Here is an 18,268-nt window from a genome sequence, read left to right on the forward strand (position 1 = left end):
TTGGTCTGAGCCGAGTCTGAGCCGGGACTGAGCTTGGTCTGAGCCGGGTCTGAGCCGGGTCTGAGCCGGGACTGAGCTTGGTCTGAGCCGAGTCTGAGCCGGGACTGAGCTTGGTCTGAGCCGGGTCTGAGCCGGGTCTGAGCCGGGTCTAAAACACAAACAGGTCTTTCCTCATTTCCGTCCGTGTTCACGGTAAACCCAACGTCTGCGTAGGCATCGTCATGTTTCCTGCTCCACAGTTCCTGACCGAAGGATTAGCAGGAGAGCTTGTGTTGTGTTTTTTGTGCTGGTGTAGACACATAGTGTTTTATTTTGAAAAGAAACCGGATGTTATATTGTTATTTCGGTGCTTGACTTCCTGTCTGCTCGGTGCTAAATTCAGGTGATGTATAGAAGTCCTGCGTATCTGTGTCTGAGCAGACACGCAGCGCAGCGGACCTGCCGGACATTAACACAGAGACGACAGTGAAACCATCAGCTCCGCTGGAGCACCGCCCCACCATTTGAGAAGTGCTGGCTTACTGAGCTAACTAGCTAACAGAAGCTACAGTTAGCAGCAGTTAGCGGTTACTCTGGTGTTTCTGCCCTGATTGGTGGAATTCGACAGGTGGCACCTTTAAAATCTTTTTATACAATGTCAGAAACTATGAACTTCTATTATTATAGATTATTGATTAGATCTATAAAGACCTGTCAATCATTTGCTATTGTCTAATCCTGTAGGTTGAATGTGGCTGGTGGGCGGGGCTTCCCTTAGGTTTGAATCCCTTCCGTTTTCTTTCCGTTTATCCGTGAGGTTCAGTATCTTGCTCAAGGATACTTCGACATGTAAGGTTTGAATCCTTCCTCTTTAATTCATGTTTGTGGGAACACTTCTAATAAAGTGTCATAAATGAATTTATCAATAAATATAAACTATTAACTCATCATCCACACATACACACTCTGATTTAGACTGAGATGCTTGATGAACTTCTTTCCTCCACTGATCAATAATTTAGTATTGATCATCCCGACCAGCAGGTGGCGGTGGTGAGGCGGACAGTAACAGGAGTCTGACTGACTGTCTACAACACGCGCACACACACACACACACACACACACTGAGGGTCCAACAGCTGATTTGGAACATAAAAAGTGTTTTAAACACACACAGTTTGTGAAGAAAATGTATTTAATTGATTTATTGATCGATTAAATATCAATAATTGATCAACACAGACACACACACACACACACACACACACACACACCTGGGGGACAGGTGTATCAGACAGATGTGTTTGTGATCAGGGGAGCGGAGCGTCGTGAGGACTCAGCCGGAGGACGGTGCGTCCTCGGCGGGCAGCGGCAGGATGCGGTCCGGACGCGGGCTGCTGTCAGCGGCTCCACCGCCGCGACAGGCCGGGCACGAGACCTGAGCAGCCGGCGGACCTGCAGACTTTCTTCGCACTTTGATTCGTCCTCTCGGGGTCTGGAGCAGCCGACCAGCCGCTCTCCTCCGCATCTCTGTCGGCGGCTGGTCGTCGGGTCCCCGGGCCCTCGTCCTCTGTCTCCCTGCCGGTTCAGCATCTGGACCCGGACCAGGTTCGGGGAAGGAGGGTGTATTTACAGAGAAGGAGCCTGTGGGAGATAATTTCCGCACCGACTGATTGGTGTTTTAATGTAAAGTCCCGTGAGAGGCAGCTGTGAGCGGCCCGGCTCCTGGCTGCTGCCGCGGCCGCTGTCTCTGGTTTCATCCTCCGCCTTTGTCCTCATGCTTTCCCCCGGAGTTCCTCCCCCTGCGGCGCTGGGCGGAGTTTCATACCGGACTAGACGCTCCTTTTGTCGGATTCGTTTCGACCTGACTCCCCGGGGTTTACGGCTGAAAAACACACACTTTGAAAGTCCCGAAATAACCCAAAAGAGCCCAGTGGTGTGCAGTGTGACCCCCGGTACCGGCCCGCACCTGAAGGTGAGTAGTTGGTTGTGATTTTAAACAGATTTCTGGGGTTTTCTGGTCGTTTGTCCCCGAGTCACCAGAACATTCATGGCGGCTTCGCAGTGAAGGCTTCTGGGGCAGCAGCCCGTCATCCAGCCCGCTCAGCACCGACATCCTCAGACTGGGCCGAGTACCGGAGAGAGGACCGACAGCAGGCGGTCGTGTCGATGTTTTAACATAATTATTTTTACAGTCAAACACTCAGAGGTCGAACAATTTCTCCATTTCAGCAGTTTTGCAAAATGAAGCGATGATCCGCTGCACGTGTGGACCGGAACCTCTGCTGGCTGCTGCGGAGCGGCTCGGTTCTGTTTCTTCTTTTTATTTTCACACTTTCAGTCGCAGATTTCACGTTTAACCGAACAAGGTGATCGTGATCGAGCAGCTCTGCGTGCAGCGGAAGCTACGTGGTGACTCCTGCCGGAGGACGGACGCCATTACCGGGGCAGCTGGAGCCTGACGGCCCGCTGCTCGCACTTAATTGCGCCTCCGAACACATCCGCGCTGTTCGGCCCGTTCAGGAGTCCGTTCAGAACTCATACAAGTGTGAGACAGTCAGCAGTCAGGTTCATTTGACCGAACCGGTGGTTTCGAGTCGGTCCCGCTGCTGAGCTCCGACCCGCCTGCTGCACACACGCACAGCTTTTATAATGTGCTTATTAAACTCAGAACTGACACAGGACGGGCTGGACTTCAGCCGAACCGAACCCACAGTCACACAGACTGAGCAAACCGACTCACAGCAGCTTTGTGTGTACAGACACGCACTTCTGATTAAAGTTAGCATTAAAGTGAGTGATTTGTGAATGCAGTCTGGTGCAGCCTGCCCTCTGACTGACCTGTAGCTCACATTCACACTACAGCCTGGATACTCCAGTACAAGTACTCAAATACAAATGTAATCTTCTGTGTGGCCTCGTCAGCAGTGACAGTTTTCAGTGGTTAGAAGTACTCGGATACTTCAGTAAAACTAAAAATGCCACAGTGTAGAAGAACTCTGTTACAAAGTCCTGCGTTCCAAATGAACTTTATTCTGTGTCCATTACTTTAGTAACTAAACTGCAGCAGTGTAATCTGTAATAATACAAAGTAACTAAAGCTGTCCCACAAATGTAATGGAGTAAAAGTACCACTGAAGTTTAAAGAGACAGAAAATACTCAGTACAGTGAAAAGAACTGTACGTGAGTAAATGTACTTAGTTACTTTCCACCGATGCTCATCTTCATCAAACTGAACTGATCATCTCCATGGCAACCAAACTTACTCAAACCGTTGATGACCATGTGACACAGCTCAGTGTGTGTGTGTGTGTGTGTGTGTGTGTGTGTGTGTGTTTGTGTGTGTGTAGAGGAGGAGGGGGCGGAGTCTTCTCCGTCATCAGCTGCAGGATGAACGGCAGCAGCAGCGTCTCCAGAGCTCAGAGCGCCAGCAGGGTCAAGAGTGAGCCAGGTAACACCCACCTGCTGTGACGTCATCACACCTCACACACTCACCTGACAGGTGTACGACTCCTCGTCGTCTGTGTGTTTCGCCTCTGATGATGGTTGGTTGGTTCGAGGTCCAATCAGCTGTTTACATTCAGACCATACTGCTTCTGTCATACACACACACACACACACACACACACACACACAGATAAATGTATATATATCTTTGTGTGTGTGTGTGTGTGTATATACATGGTGTCTATGGCTGCTGTGACCTACAACTATGAACCAACCAATCAGAGCACAGCAGGATGTGATGCAGACACACTGTACATGCAGCTTCTGTTTCCTGTCCTCTTGTTTGTGGTGCCTGATTTAGTTTCAAAATAAAAGCACAGTCAGGTCAGTGTGTCTGCTCACTTCCTGTTTCATCACAGAGCTGCAGACTGTCTCACTCACCTGTCATTATACTAGGGTGTCACACCTGGGGGCCACATGCTGCCTCTGAGGGCCCCTCATGATAAGATAACTGTGTGTGTGTGTGTGTGTGTGTGTGTGTGTGTGTGTGTGTGTGTGTGTAGATGACTGGAGTAAGGAGGACTGTCTCACTCTCCTGGAGAGGATTCGCAGTCTGCTGCCTGATGGAGACGCCATGAAGTATAAAACCACGGAGTCGCACTTCGACTGGGACAAGATCTGTTTCGGCAGCTTCACCGGAGACATGTGTCGCCAGAAGTGGCACAAAGTCTCCTCTGAGGTACGGACCGTTACCACGGTGACAGAGGTCACTGTTGGCAGACATCATGAGCGACATCACATCACTGACATATCTTCATCATCACCATCATCGTCATCTTCATCATCAGCTCAGGATTCAGTCCGCTCTGTTTGGAACATTTTAAACCTGTTGATGAATTTAAAAGCTGCTCTGTGTCGTTAGTGTTAATGTGTGAAGCAGCTCGGCCTCATTCTCACACACTTCCTGTGCAGATTAAAGGTCAGATTTTCAGATTAAAAGACAAAATAAAGATTCTCATTTAAATGAATATGTTGAGCTTATTTTTAGTTTTACTTGTGTTAGAACTTCTTCAGTATTGATGGAAGTTTGGTGGACTTCATCTTCAGTGTTGTAATAATGTTAATAAAGCTTCTGTCAGATCTGTAGAACAGAAAGCGGCTGTCAGAACCAGCATGAAGTCAGTGAAGTTATTGATAATCAATCAATGTGGATCACGAGACGCCATCGTGTGTTTGTGTTTCAGGTTCGTAAGTACAGAACGATGACGGAGCTCATCGTAGACGCCACGGAGTTCGTGAAGAATCCGTACAAAGGCAAGAAACTGAAGGTGAGAACCACCGGGCCGGGCCGGCTGCTGCCGGGCCGGCTGCTGCCGGGCCGGCTGATCCTATCATGAAGTGTTTAGAGAGCTGAAGCCCCACCCCTTCCAGTTCCCCTCATGGACCTCATTGGTCAAATCTTTGTCTGTAGTGTTGCTTTAATGGGGACATGTTTTCAGTGTGATGACGAACTGACAAACATCCTGTGTGATTGATGACGCAGACCGGATCAATACTTTATCATCTGTCCTCACCACGGACAAAGGTTTGATCAGTTAGGTCCATGAGGGGAACCAGAAGGGGCGGGGCTTCAGCCCTCTGGAGATGTTCTGTTGGACCAACAGACGGGCCGAGTGCTCCTGTCCCTCTGACCCTAACTCCACCTTTCTCGTTCAGACTCATCCAGATTTTCCGAAGAAGCCTCTGACGCCATACTTCCGCTTCTTCATGGAGAAACGGGCCAAATACGCCAAAATCCACCCGGAGATGAGCAACTTGGACCTGACCAAGATCCTGTCCAAGAAGTACAAGGAGCTGCCCGACAAAAAGAAGGTTCGCTAAGACTGTTGCCGTTTTTAGACAGAGCAGCAAGCCGCCAATCTGTCCGTCCTTTTGGTGGCTCGGTCCGCGGTTTTAGACAGAAGGCGGTATACTGGGGTTCTGTTGTGGTCCGCTGATTTTCCTCCTCGGAGGGAACACTTATATCCACCTCGCCTGCAATCTAAAAACGAGGCAGCAATGTGCCGGCCTCTGCGTGAGGTGGGCGGAGGTGTCACTGACCTGCACTGTTGTGCGACCCACAGCCGCGGAGTTTTAAAACCAGGAAACAGCTGATCACAGCAGTCAGTCCATCACTTCATCTGCAGACATTAAGATGAACAACTGGACAGCCGCTGAGATCCAGGAGATGCTAGCGTCTCCTCGCTCTCTGTAGCTGTTTGGTTGTGTTAGCTTGTTGTTGTAGCAACAAGCTAGGAACGGTCGCTACTTTCAAATTAAAAGCCCCCAACTAAGAACCCAGTTCTAAACTCCAATGGGTGCAATGTAAAGCTCTTATTTTGAAGTCATATTCATTGTCACTGTTCACAGCCCAACTTCGAGCTTCACGTCACGTCACATGTTTACGCCTACCTCAGAGGCGGCTTTAGGAGAAGGAGGAATATTACGCCTCCGTTTTAGAAAGACAGACTTACCTTAGACTTACCTTGGAGCAAATGTGCCACCTTTTCTGTCTAAAAAGGGTTTGTGACATGTTGTTTTTTTAATTCATCTGTTTGTTTTGAATAATAACAGAATATAATCTTTATTTTCTTGATGCAGCAAAAGTACATCACAGAGTTTCAGCGAGAGAAAGAAGAGTTTGAGAAGAACATGGCTCGATTCAAGTACGTCTGCCTGATAAACCGCCGCTGCACACTGAAGCTACAGCTAATGTTAGCTCACTGAGGGAGCGTACCTATGTTCCCCGATTGGGACATTTTTCATGTTTTAAGACTAATAAACCCTAACCCTAACCCTTTGGGTGAACAGCGGGGAACATAGGACCCTTTTTTTAAAAAAAGGATCTATGTTCCCTGGTTCCATACAAAGTGGGGAACATAGAGATGATCCCCTCACGGACTGTTAGCTGTGACACTAGACCATATGCTGAAATTTACTGTGTTAATATTGAACATGTAGCGTTAGTATTTAACATGTAGCGTTAGCCTTTAGCACGTGGTGTTAGTGTGGCTAACATCAGCTGACCTGCAGGGAGGATCATCCCGAGCTGATCGAAGAGAGGAAGAAGTCGGACCTGCCGGAGAAACCGAAGACTCCTCAACAGCTGTGGTACAACCACGAGAAGAAGGCCTACATGAAGCTTCACCCCGAGGTATGCACGCACACACACACACACACACACACACACACACACACACACACACACACACACACACATCGGGCTCAGCCATTTACTTTCTTGTGTCTCAGGTGAGTCAGAAGGAGCTGAAGGAGGCTCTGAGGAGACAGTGGTCTCAACTGTCAGACAAGAGGAGGCTCAAGTGGATCAGCAAGGCCCTGGAGCTCCAGAAGGACTACGAGGTACCTGAACCAGTCTGAACCAGACTCTGACAGTCCACATTCAGGACTGAGTGTTCATACTGTGTGTGTGTGTGTGTGTAGGGCAGTATGAGAGCGTATCATGAAGCTCATCCAGACGTGAACTCTGATGATCACGTCCGGTCCGTCCTCACCAAAGCAGAGAGACAGCTGAAGGACAAGTTTGACGGACGGCCGACGAAACCTCCACCGTGAGTCCTAACGAGCACTTGGCTAACGAGTACCTGACAGTATTAATGAGCTAAATGCTAACATACTTAGAAAGTGGATAGTAATCAGCTGATGTTGTAGATACTAGTGAGGAGCTGCACAACATACTAGCAAGATGATGAATAAGCACGTGTGTGTGTATGTGCTAACAGAGATGCTAACAGGCGTGTCTTGTCTAGTAACGGCTACTCTCTGTACTGTGCGGAGCTGATGGTGAACATGAAGGACGTCCCCAGCACCGAGCGCATGGTGCTGTGCAGTAAACAGTGGAAGATGATGACGCAGAAGGAGAAGGACATGTTTCAGAAGCGCTGCGAGCAGGTTGGTAGCGACACGCTGACATCACAGCAGGAATCACCTCCTCTCATAGCTGCGCTCAGCTCACGACTCTGTCTCCTGTGTTTGTCTGATCAGAGGAAGAAGCAGTACGACATCGACCTGCAGAGGTTCCTGGAGGTACGTATACATCAGCTGACCCCCCAAACCACAAACGGCCGCTTACCTTCTCTCCTCAGAGACGCCAGGCTCCTCCCACAAATCACTGCCTTCACCTCACAGAGCAGCACAGAACACACTTGAGTCAAAATCAGCAGGAACTGAAGTCTGTGTTCGTTCCAACGCTCAACAACTCTGATTTAGTTGAAATGAAACTTACAAACACTTACAGGATGTGAAAATATTGAGATGTTCATCTGCCGCGTGTCCAGCTGCTCTCTAATCTCCATTAGCTTGTTAGCTGTACTGCTAACAGACTGGACTCGTGTGCTGCCAACACAAAGAACAGAGGCCACACACACACACACACACACACACGTGATGAGTTGACAAATAATACAATGAATAAGATAATCAATAAAATATTCAAAGATGTAATAAACTATAAGTCTTCATGAGGCTGAGTTGTGTTTCAGAGTCTCCCAGAGGAGGAACGAGACCGCGTCATGTCAGAGGAGAAACTAGGCGGGGCCAAATCTGGAGGGGGCGTGGCCTCCAGCCCTCACAGAGCCAGGTCTCCTTCTGTCAAGGTGCGTGTGTGTGTGCGTGTGTGTGTCCTCAGCAGTGAGGTCATCACTGGCTGTACCCCCACAGACTCACCTTTGAGCAGGTGTTCTGATGTTTGTCTGGTTTTGTCCCAGGAACAGTGTCGGGAGGCGGAGCCAGAGCAGTGGGCCCCTGCCAGTCTGCCAAAAGAGAGACGGGACGGGAAGAAGGCGGCGAAGCTTCCAGAAACACCGAAAACGGCAGAGGAGATGTGGCAGCACAGTGTGATCGGAGACTACCTGGCCAAATACAGGGTGAGCTTCATTTCTCTATCCATTAGCTGTTGCCATGGCAACCAGGGAGGCTCGTCTTTGATGGGCTGTGTGCTCATAGAGAGACATCAGGATTAAACTCCTGTAATATGTTTAAATGACTGAATTATTAGCTGTTTGACTTGAACACTGTTTCAGTGTTTTGTCCCGACCTCTGACCCCTGCTGGTCATGTGACTCGTCCCTCAGAGCGACCGCAGGAAGGCTCAGTCTGGGATGGAGGTGGCCTGGAAGTCGATGGAGAAGAAGGAGAAGATTCCCTGGATCAAGAAGGCAGCGGAGGACCAGAAGCGTTACGAGGTTCAGTACCAGCCTGTGGTCAGTGAGCCACGCCCCCTCCAACTGACCCCGCCCCCTACCTGCTGAGGCTGCAGCCACGCCAGAAAAAAACAAACCTTTTCCCTCATTAATCATTCTTTACATCTTCAGTTACTGTTGTTCTGGAACCATGTCACTTCGACTCACACCGATGTCTCTGTGTCTCTGTGTACTGACTGCTGCTGTCCTGCAGAGGGAGCTGTTGGAGATGAGGACTCCGCCTGCAGCTCAGAGTCACAGGAAGCCCAAGTTTGATGGAGAACCAAAGAAACCTCCAGTGTGAGTGGGTCACATGACTGTTGCCATGGTGATGGTGGTACTGAAGTATTGATCAGGTCATTAATGTCCCTGCAGGTGTTCAGCTGCTTCTGGAATAACAACAGCTTTGAGCTGGTGATTTCTGATGTCAGCACAGCTGCAGCTCGTTCCCTTCATGGATCTTTATTGATCATTCTGGATCATTATTGATCTGCATATTAACTTGCTGATTGACCCTCACAGACTCAGTCTGATGCTGACGCCTGATGGACCTCTGATAATAACTGCTCAGTGGTGTCACTCTCTGCAGCAGTACTCCAGTTGTTGCCGAGCTACTTTAGTTGTTGAGGCTCAGTGGATGACTTGTGTGTGAGTTCTGGTAGAAGTGTTCGGACTCGTCTACGCGGTCAGTGAATGAAGCGCAGGCTGGAGGATAATATTCAAATAAATGTCTGTAAGTTGAGACAAACATTCATGTAGAAATCTGAAAAATCTAAGTTCATGTTTTAAAATCAAAAACTGAACTTCAGGTTGTTGCTAAGGCAGATGATGTATGACATCATCATGATGAATCAGTACAGGAGTCTGAGCGGTCCTGGTCTGTGAGGGTTCACTGATCGCTCGTTTGGTTAAATATTATCTTCACCGTTTAGAAACAAGAGCCAATACACCTGAAAAACAGCCTAAATCCACACACAAGAAGACTGCATTGTGAAATTAGAATGAGATGAAAAGAACGACAGAGGCCAAAGATTAAAGTCTCTAATGTGACGATCCAACAGGAGCGGCTATCAGATGTTCTCCCAGGAGCTGCTGACCAACGGAGAGCTGAACCACTTCAGCCTGAAGGAGCGCATGGTGGAGATCGGCAAGAGGTGGCACAAACTGAGCCAGAGTCAGAAAGACAAGTACAAGAAGCTGGTGGAGGAGCAGCAGGTGGAGTACAAGGCCGAGCTGGAGGCCTGGGTCAAGGTAACAAGCAGCCTTCCTTCAGCACATTCACATCAGTCAAACTCATTGATTTAATTTTCTGATCAATCAGTGATTTAATCATTCATGATTTCGTATCTTAAATCTGTCTGATCAAGTCGTGTTTCTGTGTTGATGTGATTTATTCAAGAAATAACATTTTAGATTCTATCTCTTGTTAACTGAAGCCACTGTACACACCGACTGTAAACTTGTCGTTAATGAGGAACATCAGATCACATTTTCTAAACCAGTTTGTCTGGTGTGACTTTTGATCCGGTCTGATGTGCTGCTTCAGTCCGACAGGTGAGCTGAAGCTGATCATGTGTGTGATTGTTTCCTCTCTGCAGTCTCTGTCTCCTCAGGATCGAGCCGTCTATAAAGAGTTCTCCTCCTCAGTGAGTCTTTCTTTTAATCCACATTATGGAACTGTTGCTAATCCAGCACAAACAAGCTAACATAACATTAACAGGCTCAGCCAACAGAAAGGACATCAAGCTAACACTAGCAAGGTGAACACAAGCTAACAGGACTCAAAATGGCCGCGTTTCCCAGATTCGTTAAGAAGCTCTTAAGTGCTAAGATCTTCTTAGGAGCGCTCTTAAGAACGCTGTGAAAGAAGGATGTGTTTCTCAGAGTCGCTCTTAGCTTAAGAAGATCTTTCACTAAGAAGGAAATGTAAGATCGAGCTGACCCACTCTTAACAGCCTTCTTAGCGACCAAATGCTCAGTGATCAAGCCGCGTCAGGGAAATTTATATCCTCCACTTTTCAAAATAATAAAACAATGCTCAATGTTGAAATGCACTCATAGCTGCAGCCCACTGGCGCAAGAAACATAGGCTAATAGTAGAGAAGAAAAAAAAAACGTGTTATTGAATTACACGTTTAAGTTTTCCACACATATCTGCATATATGAGTTTATAGTACTTCACATTGAAAAACATCAACAACCCTGTGGCATTTCACAGATATCAAGGAAACAGATGTAATTGAAACCATGGCTGCAATACAGCACATTCTCGCTGTGAACCAGCAGCGTCGCCGTGCGTGAAGCCAGACAGTTTACATAAATGCAAAAGTGGGCCGGCACTTCTCCCCACTGGACTTGCTGTCAGACCGGGCTGTCCAGGCAAAGTACCGGCTGCCCCGTGCAGAGATCCAACGGCTGATCACTCTGGTGTCTCCACACATCCAGAGAGCAACCCGCTGCAATTTTGCCCTCAGCCCGGAGGTGCAGCTCCTGGCTGCGCTGTGTTTTTACACAGTGGGGAGCTTCCTGGAGGTGGTGGGGGACGGCACCGGCCTCAGCAAGGCATCGGTGTCACGGAGTGTGGCAGCTGTGACACCGATTCTCCTGCACCATGCCCGGACCCACATAAAGATGCCCACCACACGGGACGAGGTCCGCCAGGTCCACCAAGGGTTCCACGCAGTGGCTGGGATCCCCCGGGTGATCGGTGTGGTGGATGGCACCCTCATTCCAATCCACAATCCCTCGCTGGTGGATCCATGCTGGATCAGTAGAAAGCGCTACGCGGCCATCAACACCCAGGTGGTGGTGGACCACAGTGGCCTCATTACTGACATCGTCGCCAGGTGGCCAGGAGGCACACAAGACGGCTTCATGTGGGCCAACTCAGCTGTGGGGCAGAAGGCTGGCAGAGGAGAAAGTTTGGTAGGAGCATCCTCCCAGGTGACAGTGGCTACCCTCTCTGGAGTTACCTCGTGACGCCGGTAACCAACCCAGCAACACCACAGGAGGAGAGGTTTAATGAGGCCCACACACGCAGCAGGAGGAAGGTTGAACGGGGGTTTGGCATCTGGAAGTCCCGCTACAGGTGCATTCATCGTTCGTCGGGGGGGCTGCGCTTGTCACCACTCATTGTTGTCACCGCCATGCTGCACAACATCGCAGTGCGCGTTGGCGCAGATGAGCCGCCTCCTGTGGATGACGAAGAGGAACATTCAGAGGACGAAGCCGTGAAGCCCCGAATCCTGCCCCCGCGATGTGTGAGCAGTACTCCATCAGGCCGGTGCCCAGACCAGACAGGAACTTATCAACCTCTTCTAGGGTCCAACAACCCCAGCCCCTACTCCTTCACCACCAGTCACCAAGCACTGATCACTAAACCATAACCCCACAACCCACAACCACCACACCAACCATAACTGTCTGGCCTGAAGGCTGAAATGAATAAACAGAACCAGCAGATGTAGGCTACATGTAACGTCCTGCACACTATAATTTATTGCTGCAGTGTCCGGGTGCTTTACCTGAAAGTCTGGCACTGGAATGTTAAGGAAGTATTGTTGCATACAGTATGTGGGAGTATAGTGTCCACGTTTCTGAGGTGACCAGGTAACAAGTGGGAAATTATCAGCAAAACATGCTGTGCTGAAGTGCTGTAGTGAGAAGCAGGTGCGTCAGGGCGCACATTACGCACACGTCATGAACCTACGCTTGGATAAATTACAAATTGCCTGGGACTTTTTGTTGCTAGGTTTGACACCCTCATTTCAATGCAAAATGATCCACACAATACATGGTTGAAAAGGAAACCAAAGTAGTTTATTGAAACCATACGGGGGGGGGCTCCGCGCTGTCTTTCTGGGCGTCTGCATCACCTGCAATGAAGGGAGATTGATTAGTGAAATTAAATGGGATACATTGCGTAATGCAGATAAAAAACAGAAATGCCCCGTACCTGAATCCTGGGGAAGGATGATTGGAACCGAGATGGAGGGACGGTTGAACTGCGCCTCTGCAAGCGCCAGCTGTCTCCGGTGCAGCTCCAACCTCTCCTGCTTTATCTGGACCATCTCTTCCTGCAGGGCAGTTTGTCGTTTGAGTTGGCCCTCTATCCCCCGCAGCACCACCAGCTTCTCCCTCTCCAGGCGCACCAGCGTCTCGCTGCAGGTGCAGGTCGTTATTTCGGGCCGCCCTGTTAAGCCTCCCTGCATGCGGACACCGGGCCCTGCTGGTTGGCGCACAGGGACAGGGCACGGTTGTGGGTGGTCGTCCTCTCCTGGGGGCATGCACGTCCCTGCTCCGCTCCCGGATGGCTCCTCTTCATCCTCACTTTCTGAGAGCCCCTCGTCCCCCTGAACATCGATGCCCCCACTAATGCCTTCAGAGGCCGTCTTCCCGATGATGGAGAGGACTTTCTCCTCGTCGGGAGTGAGGGTCGTCCCACCCGGTGCTCCACCACCCGTGCCCATGGATTCTCTCCTCACCTTCGCACTCTTCTTTTTTGTTTGGCTCTGGAACTCCTGCCACTTCTTCCTCACAGCACCCCAGTCACGCAGGCCGCATGGGCTGGAGGGGGACATCTTTTCATGCTGCCAGACCTCGTCCACTAAGACGCCTATCTCCTCCGCGGTAAACGATGGTGCTCGCTTGTTTCTTTTGCTGCCGGTTTCTTCCATTCTCACATGTGTGTGTCAGCATATCCACGGGGGTATATATGCGCTAATGGGCTTGATTACTACTTGTGATACACCTGTTGGCACACCCCCCCCCCCCACCCCCCCCCCCCCCCCCCCACACACACACACACACACACACACCCGCACACCCCCCCTCCACACACACACGATACATGCGTAGCCTAATTGCACCTGTGTGGGGGGACCACGGGGCGCTGTGTGTGATTTATGCGCTGATAAAGAGGTGGGTGATCGATTTGCCTGGCATCGATTGATTCAGTTTCAGCACCACCGCGGTGGACAGCTCCCACTAAGAGCTTCTTAAGAAGCTTCTTTGGTTTGATCTTAAGGTTCTCCTAAGAAGGCAGTTAAGAACGCGTCTGGGAAACACCCGGATCTTAGCGCTCCTTCTTAGCCGAACCCTTCTTAAGAGCCTTCTTAAATCCTTAAGAACGATCGAATCTGGGAAACGTGGCCAATGGTAGTAGAGTCAAATTAGCTAATATTGCATAGCATTAGCATAGCTAAGCTGTTACTCAATAGTATAAGTTCACGAGTCATCAAAAATATTTGAATGTTAACAAACACAAAATGATATTTTGTCATAAACATGAGACCAACTATTATTTCCTGTCTTTAAGCTAACGAAGCGTTAGCAGTGTCATTTAGCAGCATTTCTGTGTGTTCACCTGTTTGTTTGTTTGTTGTCTTCTCCATCAGAAACGTCGCAGCACCACTAAAGTCCGTAGCAGTCCCGGAACTAAAGTCCGTGTGACGGCTAAGGGGAAGGCGGCAAGTTCAAGAGCTGCGGCACAGACGGTCGGTGTGGCCAAGAGGGCCATGGCGTACCGAGCCAAGGTAACACCACAACAACAACAACACACAACAACAACACAAAAAACAACAACAGACATGAGTTTTCACTGTGTTCAAATATAAACAAATCTGAGTAAAATATTATCAGTCAAGTTAAAATCTAACCATCGGAAGTGTGAGCAGTAAATGTCACAAATATAAATGTCGACCAGATGATTCGGTCAGGATCATAGGTAAACATTTATTTCTGTTAAAGGTTTTTATTATGATGATATTTGATGTGATGTCCCTTTACTGAACATTGGCGCTGCAAATCAGAGCTGTGCTGAAACAACAAACTGAACATACACTTTATTAAACCTGTAACAAACTTGTATGTATGCCCTCAGTGAGGTCTGTCAGGCTGTGACACAGCGTCTGTCTGTCTGTCTTTCAGCAGGACATGTCCGACTCAGACGAGGAGGAGGAGAAGAGCGACTCGTCTGACTCTGATGAAGATGATGAGACGTCAGGATCCACCGACAGCGACGACGAGGACGAGGTGAGAAATCAAATCAGCCTTCAAACCTTTACAGCGCTCAGTGTGTGACTGATGATCAAAGTAACAAAATGTTTCACTTCAAACATTTTAAGTCAGTGTGTTTGTTACAAGTGGTTTAATTATTGGCTCCAGGGTTTAATTCATAGTATCAGTTAACAAATGATCAACTTGACAGATTACAATTGATTAAATTAAATCAGGCGGTAAATTCTGGGACTGAAGCATCAACGACTCTCAGCTGTAAACTTTATCTATTAATGTGTTTAATCATAAAACATGATGACATCATTCATTATTCCATTAAAATCTGAGGAATTTATCTTTAATTATTATTATTAAGTTAACTTTAATGTTCAGGTTTGACCTGATGACATCATCTTACCACTGAGCAACAAAATGTGTGTGACTTTCACTTCCTGTTTTGTGATTTTCTCAGAACGAAGATGACGAAGAGGATGACGAGGATGACGAAGATCAGAGCTCCTCTGAAGAATCCAGTGACTCGGACTCGGACTAGCTCCGCCCCCTCCACCTCATTGAAGAGGACAGGCTGTGCAGGCCACGCCACCTCGCACGCTGATCATCCCAGCGGACCAATGAGAAGTGGTGACATCATACTGCGGTCGTGCTGGTCCCTCCCATCTCCCCTCTGAAGGGGGCGGAGCCTGACGGAGTGTTTTGTTACATTTGTTTCAGTTTTTATCGAGTGTTTGTTGGTTTTTATCTGACGGACGGAGACGTTTGTTTTATTTCTTGGAGCAATGGCGGTGGGCGGGGTTTGTACAGAGTTGACAGGCAGGGGAGGGGGCGGAGCTTATTGTTTGCTATTAGTTACCGCTGAGGGAGGGGCCAGTGTTCAGCCTCCAATCAGCCGCCTGCCTGAGAAAATTATTAACAAATAATAAATGCACTTTTCTCATTTGTTGTCTGATTTGGTTTGTCACTTAACACACTATGATGTCACAGTGTCAGGTGACATCAGTGTGACATCATGACTGACAGTTATTTACCCTGAGAACAGCCACAGGTCCTTCATGTGTTCTTGAATATGAATAATTACAGCCCTTCCTTTGAAGTTCTTTAATTTGAAAAGCCCTTGTGAGCACAGAAGTAGTAAAAGGACCTGACTGGTTGTCACCTGTGACCGTCCACCTGTGGAGCAGTGAGTGAAAATGAAAACGAGCATCAGACGAGTGGAGTTTGGTTTCAGTTTTATAGACATTTGAATGAATAGATTTATATAAACAAGCTTCTCAGTCCGTCCGTCACCGATACACAAATAAATAATCTGACCTTTGACCCCAACATTTATCCCCCACACTTCGTCGTCGTCCTCCAGGCCTTTGGCACACACATCACGTTACCGTGGCAACATTCCTTTCACTCAGAACTACAGTACCCAACAGCCCCTGCTCTCACCACAGAAAAACTAACTATCGTCTGGTTTTATAAAACAGTGACGCCCAAAAGAACAAAGTCCACACATGCATCATCATCATCATCATCGTTGTTACCAAACGTTATAAAAAGATATGTTTGTTCATTCACACAGCGACCAATCAGATCAAAGCAACATGATGACACATTAAAGGACCAGCTGGGTGTGTCCATATGTTCCAATACAAACCACTGTCACACCTGATGGTGCGTTCAAGGACATTTTTAACATGGGGAGCTTTAAATGTACATGTTTAATGATTGCTTGTGTTTATGATTTTAGTTTTGCACAGCGTTCTGATTTTCTGAAAGTACCTGAACAACACACAACGGAAGAATTTGATAATTCATGACTAATTTTTCTTTAAATACACTGAAAATTGAACAGGTCTGGTTGTTGACTGGTGGAGTTCTGCTAAGTGAGTTTGGATTTATTTCTCTGCAGCAGGTTTAATAATTGTCTTGTAGAAATGAACAGAGGAGAGATCAATCTGAAATGTATTGATCTGATTGGAAAATGGGCAGAAATCAGCGAACATGTCCTTTAAATGCTGATGAGTCTGAGTCGACCACCTCGATAATGTTTACAGCTGCAGCTACACTTTATTAGAATCCTTCATCTGTTGATGATAAACTGCTCACTCACTGCCTTATAAAAGTGTTCATAAAAAGTGTGGTCTTGTTTTCAAACTGGCAGCAGACGAGTTATTGATTAGCTGATTAATTAACTGATTCAATAATTAAATAACTGGTCGCTGCATCTGTGATCTGACTAAACAAGAAGTGAGAAGTTGTTGCTCTTTTCCTCACTCATGTTTGACCTCTGACCCCAATCCAACCCCAGAACCAGGACACACACACACGCTCACACACACACACACACACACACACACACACAGACAGAGCGTCATAGTGGGACGTCCAGCAGCTTCTTGTGCAGGTACTGCTTCACCTCCTCGATGCCGTTCAGCTTCTCCAGCTCGTGGTACGGCAGCTGAGAGGGGACAACAAGGACAACAGGTCACATGACATGAACACACAGACAGACATCCTCCGCCCTCTGATCTACATCACTGAACAGGTGTAGTAAGTGTCGGAGGGAGACCCTGAACTCATCATCCTCCACCGTCTGTCTGAAAGCAGGCGAGTCGCCATCTGCTGGTCATCAAACAGAAAGTCCTGCAGGTGTGATGCGGCTCACCTGCAGGATGATGTATCCCAGCAGCCTCAGGTGTCGGTCCCTCATGGCTCTGGAACCGACCAGAACCTCACAGTTGTGGCAGTAGTGCCACTTATCATTGACGGACATGATAACCCTGCAAAGGACAGATCGACCAATAGTCATCAATATGTGATGTGACATCACCGTGGTGACATCGTGACCAGGTTCTTTTAGTGGACCCTATATGATCAGGTTCTGGACTCACCTCCTGATCTTCCTCTGCTCTGTAGGAGCACTTTCTGCGTCGGGTCTATTCGGGGGGTGGAGCTGCGGAGGTGACGCTGCGCCTCTGTCTGCCCCGCCCCCCTCAGAATATGTCACGTCCTCGTAGAACCCGGGAAGCTCACAGTCCGTCCCCTGGCCCCCCGCACCCCCCTCGTCCTCCAGGATCTTCCGGATGGAGAACTGGAAGAGTGAGTCTGAGGCGGCGGTCCCTGTGGGCCCCGGGGCCCCGGGCTGGGCCAGGCCATCAGAGGGGGGGCTGCTGAGTGTGGAGCTGTCCTGGCTCTCCAGAGAGTGCTCCTTGGCCAGACTGGAGTAGTACTCCGCCGCAGGGACGTAGTAGGGGCCGTAGTCCAAGGGGCTGCCGTTAGTCCCGGCACGAGGGGGTCCAGAGGCCGCCGTGGCCCCCATCGTGCTGCGGATGTGATGTGGCAGGAAGGACCGGGGCTCCATGGCCTCGCCCACCTGACATGGCTGCTCCGCCCCCTCCTCCAGTGCCACGAATGGAGAGAACTTCTGGAACTCTGAGGTCACCACGGTAACCGCCGCATCAGTTGGCTTGGTCACAACAGCAACGCAGGACGGAGGAACGATGCTCAGAGCCAGACCAGACCCAGTCCTGATGGGAAGAACCCGACCAGAACTGTCCATCCACAGCACAAAGTCTGGAGACCAACAGATGGTTATC

General features: G+C 48.9%; 2 protein-coding genes across 6 annotated transcripts in view; one reads left to right on the forward strand and one right to left on the reverse strand.

Annotated features, from left to right (window-relative positions):
- Positions 1 to 1,199: 1,199 nt before the first annotated feature.
- The window catches only part of fastk (Fas-activated serine/threonine kinase), a 28,323-nt gene continuing 11,254 nt past the window's right edge, over positions 1,200 to 18,268 (reverse strand). The window contains exons 9-12 of one of the 2 annotated variants that reach the window (XM_030403080.1): positions 17,564 to 18,245; positions 17,338 to 17,452; positions 17,006 to 17,130; positions 1,200 to 1,253 (exon numbers count right to left, since the gene is read on the reverse strand). In XM_030403080.1, the coding sequence (XP_030258940.1) occupies positions 17,044 to 17,130; positions 17,338 to 17,452; positions 17,564 to 18,245 (884 nt within the window). In that variant the 3' untranslated portion in view covers positions 1,200 to 1,253; positions 17,006 to 17,043. Of the gene's footprint in view, positions 1,254 to 15,893; positions 17,131 to 17,337; positions 17,453 to 17,563; positions 18,246 to 18,268 lie in introns of those variants that run through there. The other variant, XM_030403079.1, reaches the window with a different exon arrangement.
- ubtfl (upstream binding transcription factor, like) lies at positions 1,247 to 15,620 on the forward strand. Of its 4 annotated transcripts, none has more exons than XM_030403093.1 (20): positions 1,247 to 1,954; positions 3,331 to 3,431; positions 3,991 to 4,166; positions 4,672 to 4,755; positions 5,144 to 5,299; positions 6,068 to 6,132; positions 6,500 to 6,620; positions 6,719 to 6,829; positions 6,911 to 7,038; positions 7,237 to 7,378; positions 7,472 to 7,513; positions 7,969 to 8,082; positions 8,194 to 8,352; positions 8,559 to 8,687; positions 8,881 to 8,966; positions 9,728 to 9,917; positions 10,265 to 10,312; positions 14,063 to 14,200; positions 14,595 to 14,699; positions 15,136 to 15,620. In XM_030403093.1, exons 2-20 carry the CDS (start codon positions 3,371 to 3,373, stop codon positions 15,214 to 15,216), a joined length of 2,136 nt encoding a protein of 711 aa, XP_030258953.1. In that variant the 5' UTR covers positions 1,247 to 1,954; positions 3,331 to 3,370; the 3' UTR covers positions 15,217 to 15,620. The 4 variants fall into 4 exon arrangements, with proteins under 4 accessions (XP_030258953.1, XP_030258954.1, XP_030258951.1 ...); XM_030403094.1 differs by having other exon boundaries at positions 8,200 to 8,352; positions 15,136 to 15,618; XM_030403091.1 differs by having other exon boundaries at positions 7,969 to 8,352; positions 8,559 to 8,669.

Source organism: Sparus aurata, chromosome 21 (assembly GCF_900880675.1).
Source record: "Sparus aurata chromosome 21, fSpaAur1.1, whole genome shotgun sequence".
NCBI classification, from domain to species: domain Eukaryota; kingdom Metazoa; phylum Chordata; class Actinopteri; order Spariformes; family Sparidae; genus Sparus; species Sparus aurata.